This window comes from Orbicella franksi, chromosome 2, assembly GCF_964199315.1.
Source record: "Orbicella franksi chromosome 2, jaOrbFran1.1, whole genome shotgun sequence".
NCBI classification, from domain to species: domain Eukaryota; kingdom Metazoa; phylum Cnidaria; class Anthozoa; order Scleractinia; family Merulinidae; genus Orbicella; species Orbicella franksi.
The window spans coordinates 31,892,512-31,913,400 of record NC_138146.1 but is presented as its reverse complement, the minus strand read 5'-3'; the positions used below and the strand labels follow the sequence as shown (position 1 = coordinate 31,913,400).

The following is a 20,889-nucleotide window of genomic DNA, read 5'->3' as shown; positions in this document are numbered from 1 at the left end:
GGAACACATTAAAATGGGGTGAAAAATGGCGACTCATTATTAAAGCTTTTTACTTGGTAGTTGTAAGTCTGCAGTGGTAGGAGATCTCGCTGTAAGACGAAGCGCGATGGACAACGAAAGCATAACAGGGGAAGCTTGTTTTCTGGTTGGGTGAAGTCTAACCTTTCCCCTTCTCTTAGTGTGATGTGGACGCGCGCGCTAGGAATTAAATTGCTCGTTCCATTGACGACTCAACACGCCGAAAATGAATTTTAATGAACACGAGCTAAGTCCAGGAACGCTGGAAAATTTCAAATTAACGCTGTAAAGACCAGGTATAATCTAAGCTAATCTACACATCGCCGCTCGTTCAGCCCGCTTTAGATCTCAGCTTTATACAATGTATTGTGTCGTACTTTGGGGTATCCGCTGACAAGAAGGTTCGATCATCGAAATGGCGCTGCACGCGTTGCGTCGAACCAACTTCCATGCAAGTAAACTTCTTCTAACGGCGGCTGCAGCTCTAAGTGTCGCCCCAAAGGTGCTTATAGCTGAGTTTTGCTCCAATGGGCAATGTAACGATGAAGTTGAGAAAGCTAAACTTGCTGCAGAAGCGGCGGAGAAATATCAGTTTCAGCCACAAGACACGATATTTGGCAAAATCCTACGAAAGGAAATTCCCGCTGACATAATATACGAAGACGAAAAGGTCAGTGCGCGTCAACTTTAAGGCATTGTTTTTATTTCATGGTAAACTTTTGCCAGCTGATCTCACAGCGTCTGGACGTCATTTAGTTAGGGGGACTTTGTCTCGGGACGAATCAGGCGTTGGGTGGGGCCCTACGTTTTTGTACGCTTGACTTCTCTGCCCTGTGGTAGGCAGGGCCTTGTCCCTTGGTCATTACACATCGAGGGAATTTAGAATTTGAGGGGACAAGTTCCTTTTTGACTTAGCCATTGGCCTTGGGAGAAGACCACCTGTATGTTTTTTGGACATGCACCTTTTAAAAGGGTTTACCCTGTTGATGGGGGGGGGGGGGGGGGGGGAGGGAGGGGGGAGAGGGAGCGAGGAGGTTACTGAAGAAGATTAAGGTGTTAAATGGTCAATGTGTTCACCTGCATATTTTTGTTTCAAATACAGTTGGCGTATTGAAAATGAAAACAGGTAGAGAAATCAAGAAATAAATTTTTCCCAAGTTTTGTATTAAATGAATTAAGTGTGAAATTTCTAGCTGCGAAGCACAGAAGAGGAAAACTGTTATATGCTAATTCTGAAACCGGCATTATGTGAATGTAGAATGATAGTGAAAACCTACAAAATAGCAACAGTTTTTTTCAAAAATGCCCAGATCAGATATGTATTTTTCTTGTACATAATTTAGATTTCAATATTCATGTGCTCTGTGACATCTTGCCTTATAGGCCATTGCTTTTCGGGATGTCAATCCTGTAGCTCCCAAACACATTTTGGTGATTCCTCGAAAACCCATAACGCAGCTGGCGGCAAGCACGGAGGAAGATATACCTGTAAGTATATCATATGTGGGATGGCATGTTTGGCTATGAATTGATATGTGAAGGGTTTATTTCTGGCTACTTCTTCGAAAACCAGACATTCATTCAAGCATGTTGGTTAATAGTTGTTGGTGAATCATCGAGGTTTGGTGCAGTATGGAACTTTCATATCCCTTGGTTCTATTAATATTCAGTAGAGCTACAACAAGTAACCACCTCGGTGTAGGCAGATTCCTCTTGTTAGCTGATATTCTACCATGGTACTAACCATTTACAAGTACTACTTGACTTACCCTAAGTGGACATCTGATCAATGTTTTTAATAATTTGAGTGAAAATACAGACAAAGTAGGCAGTGGTAAGAGGTAAATTCTGGCAAAGTAGGTGGATATTTGTGCCGGTTGCGGGCTTCTAATGAAACCCCTGTAAATGGAAAGCAATTAATGCTGAGTGCTGTGTGTAGTGTTACTGTCCATAGCAGAAGCTCTTTGCTGCATAGCATGTAGCTTACAAATCTGGTTCATATATTATGTAACACTGTGCAGTTATTTTATATAGGGCTAGTTAAACACAGTTATTTGTTGGCTTTAATTTAAATTAGAAAAAAGAAAATGACATCTCCCTGTTTATGTAGCCGAAAGCAGACAAAAAAGAAAATCTGGGACAATGCAAAGAACTTAAGGCAACTGAAATCCTGTTGCATGCATGAACTTTTAAATTATTTCTACCAAGGTTTCTCTTATGTTTGTATCCAGCCATCTTAACAATTAGTTGAGTGATCGATTAATTTATCAAGTTTTAATTAAGTGTTGAATCAGGTTGTAACTTTTGTTAGTAATTAGCTTTGTTATCTTAAAGTTATAAATTTGTAAACTAAGAAATAAATTAGTTTTTTTTTTCTAAAAATCAAGAGTTAATTTTAGTTCCAATTTTTAGAGCATTAATTTTGAATATTTTTATAGAAAATGCACCACACATTGTTATGCACCACAATTTCTAACATAATTACTTTTTGATTTCCATGAAGCTTCTTGGTCATTTGTTGTGGGTGGCAAAGAATGTTGCAGAGAAGGAAAACCTCAATGACAGTGGATATAGGCTTGGTAAGTATATCCTTTTAGGATAGATTAATTTTTCACTCGTTTGTCTCATGATGGAGTCACTTTGAGATGTAGATTGCTACGTTTCGACTGCTATACTGCTAGTCTTCATCAGGCAATGAGGTCAATTGTTGCCTTACAAATAGTGACATGCAACAATTGACCTCATCGCCTGATGAAGACTAGCAGTATAGCAGTCGAAACGTCATGATCTACATCTCTCAAAGTGACTCCAAGTGAAAAATTCATCTATCGTATCTTACACCGTGATGAATAATGTTCAAATCATTAATGACATTATATCCTTTTATTTAGTACATTCAGTCAAGCATTGAATCATCTTAAATTTATTTCTCAAAGTCATTAATAATTCATCAAGTTAAACAAAGGAAATATCATGGATTTTATGATTGTATTTTTCCGTTTTCTCTTTAGTTTTATTTCGACCAAGAAGATACATGTATGTCAAACACTCAACACTGCATATTTGGCCACAGTTCTAAACACTTCGAAGTTCATCAAAAAGACTCTGCTGCACGTAGTATTTTCAACTCTCTTCTCAGTGTTTGGAAAAGTGGTCAAACACAGTTTTTTTGTGTTTGATATATTATGTCTGAAAACACATGTATGCATATGATCTCTGTGTTATTAATTAATTAATCGTTGCTGTATTCAATTCAGTATAAATATAAAGTAAATATGCATGAATTAAATATGCATGAAAGTTGCCCTGCAACAATCTTGAGGGTTGCACAAGCGTATAAAGTGTACTGTACCCAATAATTTAAGGCTTCTTTACACTCACTGTTTAGCCATAAATGATAAAGTTGTCTGACTTCTTTTATAAACTCCAGAAATACTATAGGACACTGCCATCTGAAAAAAAATGATTTTGATTTTAGTTATCAACAACGGACGTGATGCTGCTCAGTCAGTGTATCATCTTCATATTCATGTTCTTGGTGGACGGCAAATGTCTTGGCCACCTGGATGAGTCACAATATATCGTGTAACAGCAAGCTAACCTCAGCTACACTAAATGCAGTGAAGGGATGATTAAAAAATCTACATTTTCTGTTGTAGTTAGACTACCTTTCTAATGAACATGAACTTGATCTGGGTAACAGAAAGGGTATTAGCTACAATTGTAGGGATCAGAACCACTGTCTGTAATGAGGTGTCCTTTGGTGTCCTTATTAAGTAGGTGTCCATAAGAAAAGGGTCTGATTACTGTACACATGACACTGTCACTATGGTAACTGACCTTAGCAAGCAGCCGAGTTGATTATTGTTAGAAGTGCTAAAGATTGGCTGTTAAGTATTGTATTTGTCAATAAAGAACTTTGTTTGGAGACCACCATGTTTTGATTCCTACATCAGTGAAGCGTAAATTATGAAGGTTTTCATTTATGAGATGCTTATGTTATACGAACAAGGCGCAATTTTGGTTAAGGTCCTTGCATACACTTGCAGCTGAAGGATATAGATATGCACAATATTTTATGGTAATTATTGAGATGAATAATCGCACAAACCCGAAGATTTGGCCACAAGACAACCAAACCTCTTTTCAGGGGGTTGGATTTGATAGCGAAGGTAAGGAGAGGGGGAGGAGCTAAATGGTCAGCCTCTTGTTCTAGTTGCGACTCGTCGTCATGTCATCACCATGGCTCTTACCTTATTTATAACTTATGACCCGTAATTTGGCACAACAGCATACCATTCTTGACTCAATCACTGCAGTCATTTTTAAATCTTGAAGTCTGGCCAACTAGGAGAGTCTGTTTTGAATGTGTTCCAATTAGGCTCCGGGACCTACGGACCTACAATGGTCTGAGCTATGCGAGATGGCGCATTCAAAGAAGTCAGACACAAGGCGTCACTTGGATGATAGCAAAGCGTCTTAAACTCAACTGGTACACAGCTCTCCCTTCTTAACTCCAGTTTCTTTAGCAGGAAGAATTAGGAGTATTGCTCCTCCCCCCTGGATGGGATGTAAATCCATCGCAGGGTACTCCCAGCGTTCTGTCAAGTTGCCCCAACAATTCGCTGGAACCTATTTATACTCCTGGGTGGAGAGAGGCACTGTAAGAATCAAAAGATCTTAACCAAGAACACTACAAATGACCCAGGCGAGGGCTCGAACCCTGAATTCTCGATCCGGATTCCGGCGCACGAATCATTAAGCCACTCACGGTTACCGCTTAAATGATAGGCCTCGTATTCGGGTTTGTTGAAATTAAAAATGATATTTGAAAACTTATAAATTAAGATACACCCTACCATGTACTGTTAAAAAAGTCCACTGTAAACCCCAAAGTTATGATTGTAAACATTTCTTACAACATGACTGGCAACAGATGCTTTTCAGTGAAGGAATTATCGCACATAGCCCTTGCTTGGCCAACGCGGGGCAAGACGAAACGGCGTCATGGCAACCTGTAGGAAAAGCAAGCAAAGAATGGGTGGACTGTTTGAATTATTGTTCCTGGAGTCTCCAAGAAAGTTAAAAAGCAAAGTAACGGAAATGGACGAATCAAGTATGATAATTCGTCTCGTTCGGACCCCACAACCAAACATCACGCTTTTAGGCTACTATGGAGTTCTTTTATTGAATGTAAGCATGCTTTATGCCGGCCATATAGATTTATATTCTCCTCTCAATCTGACATAAAAGATAACCAATAAAAGTGACGGTATGATAGCCGAGACATGCATGCATTACAAGTGACGATTGAAAAAAGATTGAACAAGATTGTCCCCTGGTTTTAATCGGAACCCAGATGGTATTGGATGACGTTTTTCATAGCAGTTACGGCGACATTCGTATATATTATAAGAAAACGTAGGGTCTACATATAAACCACGGGGGGCGGGGTGGGGGGTGGTACTCCCAGAAAAATCAGGTGGAGGTGTGCGGCCAGCTTCTCAAAACCCTCACCCACACCCTATTCATGACCAAAATCTGCGATTTTTCGTACCCTATTTATGACCTGACCAAAAATTTGATACCCTATTTATGGCCATTGCGGCTGGCACAGTTGCTCTAAACATAATTTACAAACGGCTTTTGTTGATAGTCTTATCGATAATGATGAAAAAGTAGCTTCTTCTAAAAAAAATACTTAATTCAAGACGAGAGTGCAAAAACCATACCCTATTTCTGACCAAAATGGCCAAAATCGATACCCTATTTATGACCCAAATGGCTGAAAAACCACACCCTTTGGGACATAAACCGGGACATAAACCCGGTTCCTAAGTAGCGTTGCATCGCCAAATGTTGTCAAATATGCAAATAAACTGGATAAAGAAAATCTATAGAGCAAAATAAGACAAGTATTTTTGGGAAGAAGCTCAGGATTACACGGATGGAAGTAGATTACAATTCATTAAATTTGATTTACTGATAGGATGTCAAGAAATCAAAACTGCTACTCTGGTGAGATTTGAATCTTTTTGATTTGAATCCTTTAGTCATGTTTTCTTTTTAGTTGAAATTTCTTTGCTTTCACAACTTTTGGCACGTCCATGGCAAGTTCTTCGCAATACTTAGTAAAACACGATATATTAACTGGGACACCCTCTGTTTATGTCCTCTACCTCCATCTTGATTGCCGCTCTGTCCACCTTGATTGCCACCCTGGCCGTGGTTTCCTTGTTGACCAACGTTGTTATGACCACCAATTATCTGACTGCCTTTAATGTTGAAATTGCCCCCGTTGCCGCCCTGGTTACCATCGGAACCGAAGTTTCCTTGTTGACTGACATTATGGTGGCCCTTAATTTTCTGATTTTTCCAAATGTTGAAGTCATTCGCCAATAAACCGTCTTCTGCAAAATGACCATATCAAAATCAAATTAGCTTAAAGGCTTTCTTTGAACATCAAAAGCCATTTAAGCTCGTAGTACGCAGGCCGACTGAATTGTCGTGAGGTAAAGGTAAAGTCTGCATCTGGCCGGCTAAGCAGCCATGCATACAGCCGGAGCTTGTCCCGGTTTCTGTGGTATTAAGCAACTAGGAGGATTTCTACTCCCCCCTGGATGGGCTGCTAGCCCATTGTAAGGTTACCCCCTCCCCTCAGCGTTAATTTCACCGGTGCTCATTTATAACCTGGGCGGAGAGAGTAACGTTGAGAGTAAAGTGTCTTGTACCATGAACACGGCACAATGTCTCCGGCGACGGGGCTCTAACCCGGACCGCTCCATCCAGAGTCCAGTGCACTAACCATTAGGCTGCCGCCTACACGACTGAATCGTCGTGGAAGCTGATTTCTCAAGAACGAGAAGGTTAGTTGAGGAACATCAAAATGTTACTCAAATGTCCTACATTTAAATTATGCAAGCAACTTAAAGTCGTGGAAATTACTTGGAAAAATGTTTAACATTTATGCACAAGATGTCCAACTTGAATAAGCCGTTGCAGAAGATAGTGCCGACAAGATAAATACATTTATATCTGTTTCATAAAAAAAGCATTCTCACCAATTGCAGCCATCTCAGTTGGAGTGTTAGAAGGACCCTGCTGAAATGAAAAAAAAAAAAAAAAACGATTTCAAGAATACAATCTTTCATTCTGTTTTGAAGTACAAGATATAGACAGACTTCGCTGAAAAGAAGTACTCAGTTTACCTCGTCTGGACTTTTTGTTCCAATCTCGAAAGGTGATGGCATCGCCAAGCCCCAAGTTATTACAAAGACCACAAGGCACTTCATATTCCTTTAAAATACATCAAAGAAATTAGAACAGTTTGTTAGTGTAACTAGTAGACGGTGTCCAATAAATACCTGCAAATCTGCAGTTTCATTCTTAGCATGATATATGTTACTTGTCTGGCGAGAAATGTATAACGGGCTTGGTATGGAATAAAATACTATTTCAACAATCTAAACTAGTACTAGAAAAATCCTACATCTTTCCTAGCGCTAACTTGTGTACGTTTAACGTTAAAGGACCATGCATATGTACATGTAGAGGGAACTGTACCTTTTTTAACACAGAATGAACAATCACTTAGACAAAAAGTTTTCGGGCACTTGTGACCAGTATCAGTGCCACTAAAACACTGCTATTATAGATATCATTCAACAAAATAGATAAAAGTAATTTATTCGTGGCATGGTTCAGTTAATAGATTTCACTCGGACCCAAAAGGAAACGGATGTGCGTATTAAACATCCGAAACGGATTCCATGAGGGGTGAACCCGGCATTTCCGGTTGAATGGGTCTTTTGTTTTCTGTAAGAAGGAAAAATGTTTGGTTGATTCAGTTGATCATGTCTTTTAACCGACATTAAACTCGTTTGAAAAAGGTATATTTGATTGAATTTTTTACCTGGCAGACAAACACTGACTTGTATATAAAACATTTTTTTTTTCTTTCCTTCCTGTATGAGATCTCCGTTCAGTCTTCCCTTTTTTAAGCTTGTTTCGTGCAACTGAAATCTTTTGCCACATCTGTACATCTCTACCGGCATATACTCGTTAAGATAGACAAACACCTTAACATTGAAACATTCCTTTACGGCAATAAAAGATGAGCTTAATTCTCACTAGCAAAAAGAAGATAGTAAACCTCGGCATTTAGGAACTGGAAAATTGTGTTCCTAAGTCAACAAGTTATTATGTTATATGAACTTAACTGCACTAAGAATGAAAGCAGATAATCACTAGCAGCTTCCTCGAAAATGCGATATTTGTGACTATTATTTCTGTCTTTCCTTTCTGTGTGATTTTTCAGTTTCCTGAAGTTGTTTTGTTCAGATGAACACAACCTCCTGAGACAGCTGTATATCTTCACAGTCACTCGGTTAACATCGAAAAGCCATGTAAGATCGAAACATTTTAATTCTTTGCAGCAATAGAGGATGTGCATAATTTCCTCAAGAAAAAAAGTTGCAAGGAACACTGTGTTACCAAGTAGTATGCAAGTTGTTCCGCTATACGAACATAACCGCACCAACAATGAAAGCTTCATGTAACCACTTGTAGCTCTTCAAAATTAATGCTACATTTGTGACCATTATTTCTTCCCTTCCTTCCTGTGTTAGTTCTCGATACGTTTTCCCTTGAAGTTGTTTTGTGCAATTGCAACACAACCCTCTTGAAAACATATGTAAATGCGGTCACTCGTTAAGACTCTTTAGAAAATGCAAATCTTTAGGGTTTTCTTTCCGCTTTCGGGAAATTTTTAGTTTCGCTAGGTCTTGTTTCTGGGATCAAGCAGCTCATTTCATTACCGCAACTGCGTTTGGGTTATTTGTTTGAAAAGTCGCAAATGAAAATTAACACCTTTCAAGGGCATTTGGTTAAAAAAAAATTCATAATATAATTAAACAATTAAACTTGAGGTTTCCCTTAGACATCAAAGGCTTTCAACCTTACGGGCTCGAAGGGGTGAAGGGTTATTAGTGTACCACTCATATTTTATGTTCGACGGCTTTGTTCAATGACAATTTTCTCCTACACATATTTGCTTCTCTAAAACTCGTGTGTAGTGCTTGGCAAAGAAAGCCTGACAAAGAATTGAAAAATTTGCGACCTTTTTTTAGGATATTTTGCTGTACAATGAGTCTGTTGCGGTATCGAAGAAAAACTGTCAACGAATTTTAATCAGTTCAAACGGGTAAATAAAATTTACGAAAGAAACTTGGTAGAGTAAACTTGCTGTTCGTTTTCACAATCAAACAACAAATTGTCAAGGGTCTCTTGTGAAGGAAAACTTGCGCCTATGTATTTAGCTTCAAGGAAGTTTGTCATCGCCTTATTCTGAATCGTTTCGTGCGACGTTAAATATATTCTTTCAACTAAAAGAAATCTAACAAGAGAAAAAAAGTGTGCTCGGTAGAAAAACACCCAAACGTTGGACTGGGAGCTCTAAACACAAGAAATAGAAGCAAGAATTGAATTCTGGTAAAATTCAGTACACGGATTACCAATTCATCTCAGTTCTTTATTTACACAATGTAGGGCATTTAGATACATTTTATAGGTAAAGCAATGAAGATAGGAAACTGTAAGAACTGTTCGCGTATCGGACGTGAAACACCTTGTTTAATCAACGACATGAAAGCGCATTGGAGAGGTGAGCCAATACGTGTGAGCGTGGGTGTGCTGAGCGCTGAGTGTAAAGAGGGTGCCTTGACCCCGTTAACAGATCGGCTTTGCACCAGCTGTTATAAGAGTTAACTGACAGACAGTTCTCACGAAGAATCACGTCATTTGCTAAACGTGTTAGCTCAGATAACTACCTAAACTAACACGAGCTAAAAATCGCAAAATTATTGTAAACATGCTGTCAATGTGTCCGACGCGAGTGACAGTGAATCAGTTTCCGTTGAGTGCATTTCAAAGTAAACCATCAATCTAAACCCAAGTTGCATAAATATAAGATACACCCTGCATCGTCCTCTAAATTTATTTAATTTCAACGCGACGTCGAAACTGCTCAGAATGACGGGCGGGATTTTAAAGGGAGTTTTATGTCTTTTGTTATTTCCCTCCTGTTTTGAAGTGTTCGTTTGCGGAGCTTTACCGACCACACCTAACTGTCCCATTTGTAAACTTCTGAAAACACTGATCAATAAACAGGACGAAATTTCACAGCAGAACAAAAATCTGGAAAGGAAGATCGATTTGCTTCTTGAAGCGAAAGGAAACTGCTCAGAAGGTAAGACGTTCATCTAAAGTATTATCCAAACTTAGGTAACAAAATAAGCCGGAAATCCCTATTTCTTTGAATCAAAGTCGAATGATTAAAGAGCAAGACGATGATTTTACTATCCGGGAAAAACACTCCGTTCTGAGTGGAACTCAAGACCAATTTTCGCGAAGTTTTAATTCGGCAGGTACGTATTTTATCGCAGAAAGAACAACCTTCCAGTTTTTGTCGGGATTCTGTTTGACAGAGCCTGGTCTGAAAAATTTTGAAAAATGTTTTTTGCTGTTTTCTTTTGTATTGCATGCATGGCGCGACACTAACCAATTTTCAATTGTCCTGACTGATTATAAGCGTTTTGTTGGAGGAACAAAGCAGAGTCTTGATGTTCTGTCAATATTATCCTAGATTAGGCTAGGGTTTTTCTGTTTGCATATGATCGGATGTATATTAAAATATCGTATTCAAAACGAGTCAGTCTCAGCGTATCTGGTCGATCACTCTACATATTGGATTTTAACAGACGCGGAATAACAAAAAACATTTCAGTAAATACTAAAAACTTCTGCAAAGTGACGAGAAAGGTCCATCTGAGGGAAAAATTACAAAATACAGTGGAATCCCGATTTCTTGAACTTTCATGTTTTCGAACCTCCGGATATCTCGAACCAAAAGTCCGATTCCCTCTCCTCAGTCGAACACTGTAATTTTACCCCCGATTTCTCGAACTCTCCGATTTTTCGAACCAACTCTCGTTTCTCTTGGAGGTTCGGAAAATCGGGATTCCACTGAACAGCCAAAAGAAACCTCGAAAAGCAAAAACTCCCCATCCTGCATTCACCTCCCACACCCCGCCGAAAAAAAAAAGCGGCCTCAGGTTTTCTTTCCAGTACAATTTCTTTCGGTCCATTATGCTCCTATGCACTCAAACGTTTCGGCACAAACACCATCTTGAAAGACTTTGTCAGCACGTCCTGTTATAGGGAAATCTTTGCTGACGTATTTTCGTATTTGTTTGTTTCTCACTTAGTCAATCAAAAAGACTGCGCCGACATTTACAGCTGCGGTCAAACTGTCAGCGGTGTGTACACAATCCACCCTGACGGCCAACAGCCCTTGGATGTCTATTGTGACCAGACCACTGCCGGTGGAGGCTGGACGGTATTTCAAAAGAGACTGGACGGCTCTGTTGATTTCTACCGTGGCTGGAATGACTACAAAGCGGGGTTTGGGCACTTGAATGGCGAGTATTGGCTGGGACTTGATAAGCTGAACAAGCTAACCACGAACAACCACAAGAGATACAAACTGCGCGTGGATTTGGAGGATACTGCGGGAAACACGGCATTTGCCGAGTACGGTTATTTTGCTGTGTCCAGTGAACAATCTAAGTACCAGTTAAGTCTTGGGACGTACTACGGTAAGCCTGCAGTATTTACAGTATGCATTCCTTCTTTCCTTCCTCCCTTCTTTCCTTCCTTCCTTCCTTCCTTCCTTCAAAGTAGCTTCTGCTTAGCGGGAGAGCGGACGATGCTAAATGGTCAAGCATCTGCCGGAGGAGATTAAGATTTAGCCATTGCCGTGACCGTAAATCAGCCAATAAGGGCGTGCGTTAGATCCAGCTAAACTACAGCTACATCACAATCCAGTTATGGCCTCTGATGTATTTACCCAGAAAAGTAGTCGAGTAACACATGCCTTGTTCTGATTATAGGAACAGCAGGTGATTCCTTATCTCGACAAAAAAGTTTTCCGTTCTCGACAAAAGACCGCGACAATGACTCAGATGGAGGTCACTGCGCTGTCAGTTATCATGGTGCGTGGTGGTACAGCGCATGTCACAGCTCCAACCTGAATGGTGCTTATCATCATGGTGCTCATGACTCCTACGCTGACGGAGTAAACTGGGTGACCTGGAAAGGATACCACTACTCTGCTAAACGGGCGGAGATGAAAATCCGACCCGCTGATTGGATTCCATTGTAAACATTGGGTATCGGTAGTTTAGTTGCCGCGAGCTGTCAGCTGAAACTAAATTGTTCAAGAGGGTTTGTCACTAGAGTATAAATGTTGCAATGCTATTTTAACCAACAATGTAAGGTTCCAAAGTGTAATCTTTGAAAGATTTAGCGAGGGACTTGAATTCTAGCGTTTCCCTGAAATAGTAAATAAATTTAAGCGTGTTAAGGTAAATTGTAGCATCGCGAATTAAAATTAAAATTAAGTAAATTAAAAGCAGTATTTGGCCAATAGTTGTTTTGTTTTGTTTTGTTTTGTTTTTTTTTCATGTTCAGTCCTTTTTTGATGACCAGGAAAATCATTTATAACCAAGATCAAGAAGAGTGGGGCCTGAAACAAGTCCCCTTTAAGTAACCATTCTGGAATTTTCGGCACGGAGCCGAATCGGATCGGAGGCAAATGACAAACACTTTTTCGGTTTGCCATACTGGAAAAAATGGAACTTCTGAAAGGGTGATTGGTAGATGTACTTTTATTATCCGGGTATTTGCCGGTAAGACGTATGCAGAGGATGGACAAGCGGAAAGAGCGTTTGTCATTTACCTTGGAACCGAAATTTCGGTAGTTTAATTTTAACGCAGTGCAGCGTCGGCAGGCAAGCTATCCATCCATTTGAAGTACTAGGGGTAAATTAACCACAGTAGCGTGTTAGTGAAGCTGACGTCAATTTCAGTGTTGGCCTTTCGGATGAGAATTTTTTGCTCAGTTTAGTTTACGTAGATTGCCCCGCAGCCTTATGTGGAGACAGGCACAATGAGGATTGATGATAAAACAAACTAGGCCGTGATTCTGACGCAAGTTTGGTACCTCAAATCTATGCAAATGTCTAGTTGAAGAACTTATTCCCGTCAGTGTAGGCCGAGCTATTTCATTTTTGGAGACCACGATCCTTCTGTTTAGCAGCCTGAATCGGGAACCTTGGCCGGTTCCCATTCTCGTCCCCAGAACTACTCGTTTCACCAACGACGTGACTGAAAGGATGTAAGGCTCTGGGGATGAGAACGTTACTCTCCTAGTTAAATTTGAGAGGGAAAAACCCTGTGCCTGCGTGGAAGGAAAGGAATTCCTGAATCGCAGACTCTTTGTGCTGCGAGATCCGCGCTGGTGAGTGGGGGGGGAGGGGGAGGTGGGTGGGGAGGGGTCGTCGGAGTGAAGATTACTCCGGATGTTACACGGAATAGGATGTGTGCTTTTAATGTTTTCAGACCGTAAATGAGGTATCATTGTCGCCTCTGCCTGGTACTCTGATCCTGGAGATATCCTAAGATAAGGGTGAACTGTTAACTGTACAGCTAACAGATTGCACTACTGCAATTAAATTGTCCAGTTTACATCGCCTTAGTTTCTGTGAAGTGAGAAGTCGACTAGATAAGCTAACAAACGCGAAATAGATCGTGGGAATGAACGATGTTCCACGAGATAAAATCTTTCTCCAGTTTTGTTATTTATATTAATGGTGACCATTTGCTAAAAGTATCAACTCAGGCTCCTGACCTGAACTAATACTAGCTAGAAAAGGAAACCTTAAAGGACAAACATGGTGCTGAATTGTTTGACAATAGTGATCTTTTTGAACCAGAAACTATCAGTTATGAACTGTAAGCTGTACAAATATATCCTGAATTACATTCAGAATTCATTTCAGGGAGTAACTCGTAACCCTCAGAATGGCGAGCCAGATTTTGAAGGGAATTTTACAACTCTTGTTTTTTCTGGCTCTATGCGAAAGACCCGTTTGTGGAACTGCCTTATCACAGAAGACAACCGTGAAAGAATGTGACTGCTGTAAACTTCTGAAAACAGCTATTAACAAACAGACAGATATGGACAGGAAAATCAGCGAGATATCGCAGCAGAATAGAAATCTCGAAAAAAAAATCGATTTGCTTGTTGGATCAAGCGACAAATGTTCAGAAGGTAGGAAGTTTCTCGAGTATAATTAAACAGAAATAAGTATTCTTTGAATCAATCGGAGTACAGTAACTACTGCCACGTAAATTTAGCCTAATTGTCTTTGATATCTTTCCATCAACAAACGATAAAAACATAATTTCCAGTCTTGATGTGAGCTACTTATTAGTTCAAGATGTAAAGCTTTCAAGCCACAGTATCAAGGTTACTTTAAAGGAGTACAGCTTATTACACTTAATATTTCGTTGTCGCAATCTGATCCATATAAGGCATGCAGCTAACGTCCTATTTTTCAATGTCTAAGCTATTTAAAAATTAAAGAGTGGCAAAAGCGAGTCTCATCAAAGACAGTTTGTTTAGGTCACGCCCCTTCCACATTGAAAATATTTAACAGCGAGAAAACTACTATAAATGATAATAATTCTTCAGGCAAACGAATTCAAAACTAAATAGAAACACAAACTAAAACAAGATGAAAAACTGTGATTAGGCAGCAAACAAGCTTTCATTGCGAAATGTCGCAAAAAGAGTGCTTGAGAAGAAAAAAAAGTTGGGTAACCTGTGCCACGCTCCGTTCGTGAACATGCCAGGCTTGTGAGCATGAAAACATTTCACATAGCTCTTAAAAAATACTTAAACTATAAACAACGCATTTTTTTTGCTTCTCACTCAGTGAATAAAAAAGACTGCGCCGACATTTACAGCTGCGGTCAAACCGTCAGCGGTGTGTATACAATCCACCCTGACGGCCAACAGCCCTTGGATGTCTATTGTGACCAGACCACTGCCGGTGGAGGCTGGACGGTATTTCAAAAGAGACTGGACGGCTCTGTTGATTTCTACCGCGGCTGGGATGACTACAAAGCGGGGTTTGGGCACTTGAATGGCGAGTATTGGCTGGGACTTGATAAGCTGAACAAGCTAACCTCGAACAACCACAAGAGGTACAAACTGCGCGTGGATTTGGAGGATACTGCAGGAAACACGGCCTTTGCCGAGTACGGTTATTTTGCTGTGTCCAGTGAACAATCCAAGTATCAGATGAGTCTTGGGACTTACCACGGTAAGCCTTACATATTTCAGTACAGCTTATTAATGAGACGAGACCGATCCCCCCCCCCCCCAACGGGGGACTTCCATATAAAGATGTCGGGGGTGCTTTTTGTACCTTTTAGGGACTCAAATCTTGTTGTGGTACCTCTTAAGGTGTTTAAATCAAAAATTGAGCAGCGCTAGAGTTATCGTGGTACCTTTTAGGGTATTGAATCGGAAAATGAAACAGGAACTATTTGTCTGTCACTTAGTTTTATTCGTCTCCTTTATAAAATCATATCACTAAACTCTGAATTGATGGCAATTTTGAAAATAAAATGAAAACGAAAAATGAATTTGGTCCATTCCCACAAAACTAGATTAATATTTTTGTACCAGTTTTATGGGTTGATTGGAATATGTCCGACGAGAACCCTGTAACTTTTAAATGGGATTAAACCCCGGGCTGACAGGTCTTATCATTTTCTTGGTTAATAGACTGTTTTCGATCGATATATTAAAATTCAGCTTGGCAGTGAGGCTTTTATTAGAAGACATAAACAAAGGGAATTGATTGACAAGTTTATTCATTTCTTTTGTTTGTGTCCTCTAAGCCTCACTATCAAGCTGCCATGATTTTAATATATCGAAAGTGGCCTATTGCGCGCAGCGTTTGTAGAGGCGCCTGAGTAAGGCGCGCTTTCAAAACCAGCGCAAGTGAAGGGCTCGCCTTTTCCTTTAGAAAAACGACGAATTAGATTTTTTTTCAAGAAAAAGAAGTTGGAAATGAAGAATGGACTCCCTATGCATCGTACCATGTACCTTTTTAGTGAAAAATGTGCTTGTTTCGATACAGTTTAGGGCTTTCAGTTTCATTGTTTCTTCTCACCATTTAATTATTGCGTAAGTAGTTTAGGATATTTCTTGCAAAATCTGCATTAAATTTTAGTAAGTTTCGGGTATTTGTTTTAGTGGAATTTTGCGACGGATTCCCTGGACGTATGCTATATTTAACCCTCGGACCTACCAGGGAGTTAGAGAGGGGTAAAACCAACCCTCGTGACGTTTCTTCATAATTTTGAAAGGGGATCTACCCTTTGATAACTGAGGCTTTTGTAGCAGTTTATTCATTCCTCGCAGAATTTTTTTTGTTTGAATAGTTTGTCCACACCATTTGACATTGACATGATCACCTTAAATGCCATGCTAGTCAAGCTAAATTACGTCTTTTTGAAATAATCTTTCCATTTTGTCCTTGTGCATCATTGCATAATTTGTACTGTTCTCATTTCATAATCATTTTGGATCAAATTCTCAAAAATTTATTGTATTTCTGACTCAGCTGGAGGAAATCGTAAAACCCAAGATGGCGGATCTCAGATAGCGGAAGTGATAACGTTATGTAACTTCCGTGTGATGTCATAATCAACGAAAAACATCTCGTCTTGAAGGGCAATGTACTGAGTCAAAATAGTGTTTATACGTCCTATTGCAATGAAAACCCGGGGGGAGTTCCATCCTTAGTTTCCCCCCTACACCACGCTGAGGCCTTGAATTTGCTTTTACCTCCGATGAAACAGTCTTAGTTGAGTATTCAGGTAATCCAGGTGATCATATCTAATCCACTCTTTGTTTTGATTATAGGTACTGCTGGTGATTCCTTATCTTATCACAAAAGTTTTCCATTCTCAACAAAAGACCGCGACAATGACTCGTATGGAGGTAACTGCGCTGTTAGCTTTCATGGTGCATGGTGGTATGGCGCATGTCACAACTCCAATTTGAATGGTCGCTACCTTCATGGCGCCCATGCCTCTCACGCCAATGGAGTAAATTGGGAGACCTGGAAAGGAGACAACTACTCTGCTAAACGCGCAGAGATGAAAATTCGACCCGATGATTGGATTTCCTCATAAACATCACAGAAGCGGTTTATACCAGTTGCCCTGTGGTTTGAACTAAACTGGTCCATAGAGGTCGTCAGAATTAGAGTATAGCTGTTAATGTTACAGTTGATTTTACTGTAATGCAACATTAACCTTCTGCCAATAAAGCTGTTGGTTTAATTATCATCACGAAATAAAATCCCTGAGGTCTCTCTGGTCTCTCTGCTATTGTGAATGTCTGCTGGAAATTGTTATTAAGTTTGAAATAATAGACCTTCTCGGGGTTTTGGAAGCCATCTTGACGGTAGGCAACAGCGTCAGAAATTACAGTGTTAGTATGGAAGATTTGTCAAACGAGTAGCACTGGGCACGACAATGCTCCCGCCTGGGTTCAACCCCCATAGCGAGTTCAGGGACTGGACTAACTAGAAAAAGGATTGTATCGACCAAATTTGAGGGATGTAGCTGTGCCAAAAAGCACCAGTTGTGTATTGAATTTACCATAAATTTGTCTGATTTTCCTTTTGTGAACTTGCACCTGGTTTACAAGTTCTGTGGTGGATCCAGACCTTGAGTTAAGGGGGGCGGTTTTGTTTTGCTTGCCCGGCCGACTTTTCTTCTGTCTTTTTCTACCCAAGATAAGGGAGGGGGGGCCTCCAGGCCCCTCCCCTTGATCCGCCACTGAAGTTTGCGCCACTTTGCTGTAAATTCAGCTCTAAATGTTTTGTAATTGCTGGTTCTGAGCATCTGGTTGCAGATGACAGTAAATTCCTCCATCTGATAATTTTTTATTCCATGCACCCACTTGTCTGACGAGATAGCATTGTTGTAAAAAGAAACTGCATGTTGAGGTTGGAACCATCAGGGAGTGAAATCAGGGTGGTGAAAACTGGGTAAAAGGTGTAAAAAGTGGGCATCTCCCTGTTAAAACACTGTGTTCCTGACTTAACATTGAAGTCCCAAAATTAAGGGATTTCAACATACCATTCAGCCAACAACTTGACAGTTAAGTGAGATAAAGCACCACCCATAACATTCACAATTGCATTTATAGTCTGTCAACAAATAGTTGGAGATTAGCCACCCTGTATTTTAGGGCCACTAATCAGAACACCCGAGCATACATGTGATTGGAGGACTACTATACTATGATATTAAACTATAGTCACTTGTTTGTCCTTAGGGAACATCAGTCTATAATGATTCTTGCAGCTCTCATCACTGGTCTGCCACTTTTACATCACTCAAACAATAATCCAGCTCTCAGAAAACCATGCCACTTATGGGCAAGAAAACACCTATTAAAATATGAGTAAGGTAAAACAAAATGTTCAGATACTGCAAGGGAGCAGCAGGCTAAGTCCTTGACACATGCACCAGAGAGAGAATACAATCAAACTCTCGGCTCTCAAACCCTTTGTTTGAAACATTTTTGGCCAATTCAAGACCAAATGTCTGAAAAAATAGCTTGGCTGGTAAATTAATATATGGTATTGATGGAAGCAGCTGTACAGCTGAACCTCTATTAAAAGCAGCCATCCTCTAGGAAATGGGAGGAGGCTGCTGAGTAGAGGTTTATCAGGAACTAGCAAGAGGCTTAGTAAAAACCTCAATTCATTCAAATACAAATTAATGAGCGATAAGGCAACATGGAATCACGCAATGACAATAGTAAATGTGTGTTCAAATAATTTTATCAGTGATCTTTTTCTATTTCGGATTCTTATCTGTCATCACGTTTTCCAAAACAGCCAAACTATTTTGGGTCAGGCTGCTTAATAGGGATAAGGAAAATAGAAAACCCCCATCCACTAGTTTATAGGGGTTTTGCTTACAGTATTTCATAGACAATAATTTCAGGGCTGTGATGACTTCCCACTTAACAGGGGATGGCCACATAATGACCACTGGATACTGAAGTTACACTTAGTGATTGTAGTAGACATCATTATACCCAGGCTGAGTGCAATTTAGGAGTTTACTGCACAAAAACTACTTGGTTATATGTCAAGTTCATTGAGTCACCCTAAAAAATTTGAAAATTCTAAGGTGGCTCTGAGACTTCCTCTAACAACATTTTGGGAAAATTGGCCAAAATTTGATTTATCTACTTCCAATATAAAAATAATAAATTAAACATAAAAAGAATCCTAACTGGTCTAGATAGTAGCAGACATGTTGAAATTTCAAGAAACAACACATTTTTTTAAATACATGTTTCCACAGGATCTTCTGTCATCAGTTTAAATTACAAAGTACAGAGTTGAATATATAAGTGTAAGCAAAATGGTAATTGAATATAAGAACAAAAGGAAACAAGACAATGCAAAATATTACAGAGAAAGTTTAAAATTAACATGATAAAGTTGATGATTTAGTGTAGGCTTTTCCCACTGAAGATGACAGAAGATTCTGTTGAAACATGTATTTAAAAAACGTTGTGTTGTTTCTTAAAATCGCTTAAATATATGTTTAGACAACAATTAGTAGTATGATAGTAAATGGTTTGAACCCAGGAGTATCAGCAGTTCATCTTATGTGATCATCTGGGTGAGGGTAGTTCTGAAAAGAACTTGTGTTGGTGACTGACACTGCCACAATCCGAGCGGAAGTCATCTTCAGAGTCAAGTGAATAGTGTTTGTTAGTTGATGATGTTATAAGTCTGGTCTGTGAAAATGATTGTTCAGTTTAGCCATGACAGAATTGGCTGAAAGACTTGTGTAAAGTTTGTCAGGAGTCATTGGTCGGTTCAAATAAGTTTTGATCCGTCAATTATTGTTAGTCAAATTAAGTTGGTCTGTTTGGGTCTTGCTTGCCAGTTTTGTTTGCGTCCTGAATAAGTCGTTGGTAAGGTGCTGGTAGTTTTTGACATCTGTTACTTGTTCTATGTTTGTTCGTCTGTTCGTCTGTTCGTTTGTACTAAAAAGTAGAATATTTAAATGATTTTAGGGTTCCCATGGCAACGTATTTTACCATCAAAAAAATCATCAGTATCACTACACAAGATGAGGGCTGGTCTATTAAAAACAAAAGCTACAAGGTTATACAATTGTTTACAATTCCGCGCCAGGAGTCTCAAGCCCTCACCAGAACTTCTTGTGACCGCTGGCCAAGTACATGACGTAACCAGCAAAGACCGGCAAAGTGATCAAGCTCCTGACCATGTGATAACTATTCCACTTGTCTATGGTCTCCCTCACGACACTTTCGCTCTTCTTGCTTGTTATCTCTTCATCGTAGATAGGGTCAATCGAGTTGGGCTTCAGCACTAACAGCGTGTACGGAAAAATCGTTGCAATTAGGCCCCCGCCGACAAGGAACGGCAGACCTTTCTTTGGGTTGCAATAGTACGCTCCAGCTCCAGACACTATGGAGACCAGCGCCAAGCGACTTTGAAGGACCTTTGCTCGATCAAAACTCTCCATCCATTCCTTGTGGCAAGACTTGGTATCGGCAATCGTCATTCTCGCCGGGTGCTCCACGAGGTTGATGTACAGCGCGCCGCCGACAAACATGCCGGCCGCTACAGTGGAAACAACTTCGAGACAAGGAAATAAGTCATCCAAGTCGAATCCCATAATGAAAGCAATGCGTGTTTGAAGAAATTAAGGTATAGTTCGAGGATACACCGGCGCTACGGCAGACCTGATGAACGAGGGGACACCCAGCTGAAGACTACTGCGCAACTAATTATTGCGCATTCATTCCTGTGGTTGCTGCTTTAAATGTAAAGTTGGTGCGATGGCGCTAAGCCACGAAACGATAAATTACAGATGCAGATCTCTTTA

At 40.0% G+C, this 20,889-nt stretch overlaps 4 protein-coding genes across 4 annotated transcripts; 3 read left to right on the top strand and 1 right to left on the bottom strand.

Moving 5' to 3' along the window:
* The first annotated feature begins 8 nt into the window (after window positions 1-8).
* LOC145479325 (putative HIT-like protein slr1234) lies at window positions 9-3,948 on the top strand. Its single transcript, XM_081457665.1, has 4 exons — window positions 9-688; window positions 1,402-1,506; window positions 2,522-2,597; window positions 3,497-3,948. The coding sequence occupies exons 1-4, from the start codon at window positions 434-436 to the stop codon at window positions 3,586-3,588; spliced, it is 528 nt and encodes a 175-aa protein (XP_081313791.1). The 5' UTR covers window positions 9-433; the 3' UTR covers window positions 3,589-3,948.
* A 5,637-nt stretch (window positions 3,949-9,585) lies between these two features.
* LOC145479322 (microfibril-associated glycoprotein 4-like) lies at window positions 9,586-12,494 on the top strand. The gene is made up of 3 exons (XM_081457661.1): window positions 9,586-10,264; window positions 11,283-11,672; window positions 11,967-12,494. Exons 1-3 carry the CDS (start codon window positions 10,048-10,050, stop codon window positions 12,236-12,238), a joined length of 879 nt encoding a protein of 292 aa, XP_081313787.1. The 5' UTR covers window positions 9,586-10,047; the 3' UTR covers window positions 12,239-12,494.
* A 1,414-nt stretch (window positions 12,495-13,908) lies between these two features.
* Window positions 13,909-17,481, top strand: LOC145479334 (microfibril-associated glycoprotein 4-like). Its single transcript, XM_081457672.1, has 3 exons — window positions 13,909-14,188; window positions 14,856-15,245; window positions 16,859-17,481. Exons 1-3 carry the CDS (start codon window positions 13,939-13,941, stop codon window positions 17,128-17,130), a joined length of 912 nt encoding a protein of 303 aa, XP_081313798.1. The 5' UTR covers window positions 13,909-13,938; the 3' UTR covers window positions 17,131-17,481.
* Window positions 17,482-17,568: 87 nt separating this feature from the next.
* Window positions 17,569-20,834, bottom strand: LOC145479326 (uncharacterized). Its single transcript, XM_081457666.1, has one exon. It carries the CDS (start codon window positions 20,677-20,679, stop codon window positions 20,185-20,187), a length of 495 nt encoding a protein of 164 aa, XP_081313792.1. The 5' UTR covers window positions 20,680-20,834; the 3' UTR covers window positions 17,569-20,184.
* Window positions 20,835-20,889: the final 55 nt, after the last annotated feature.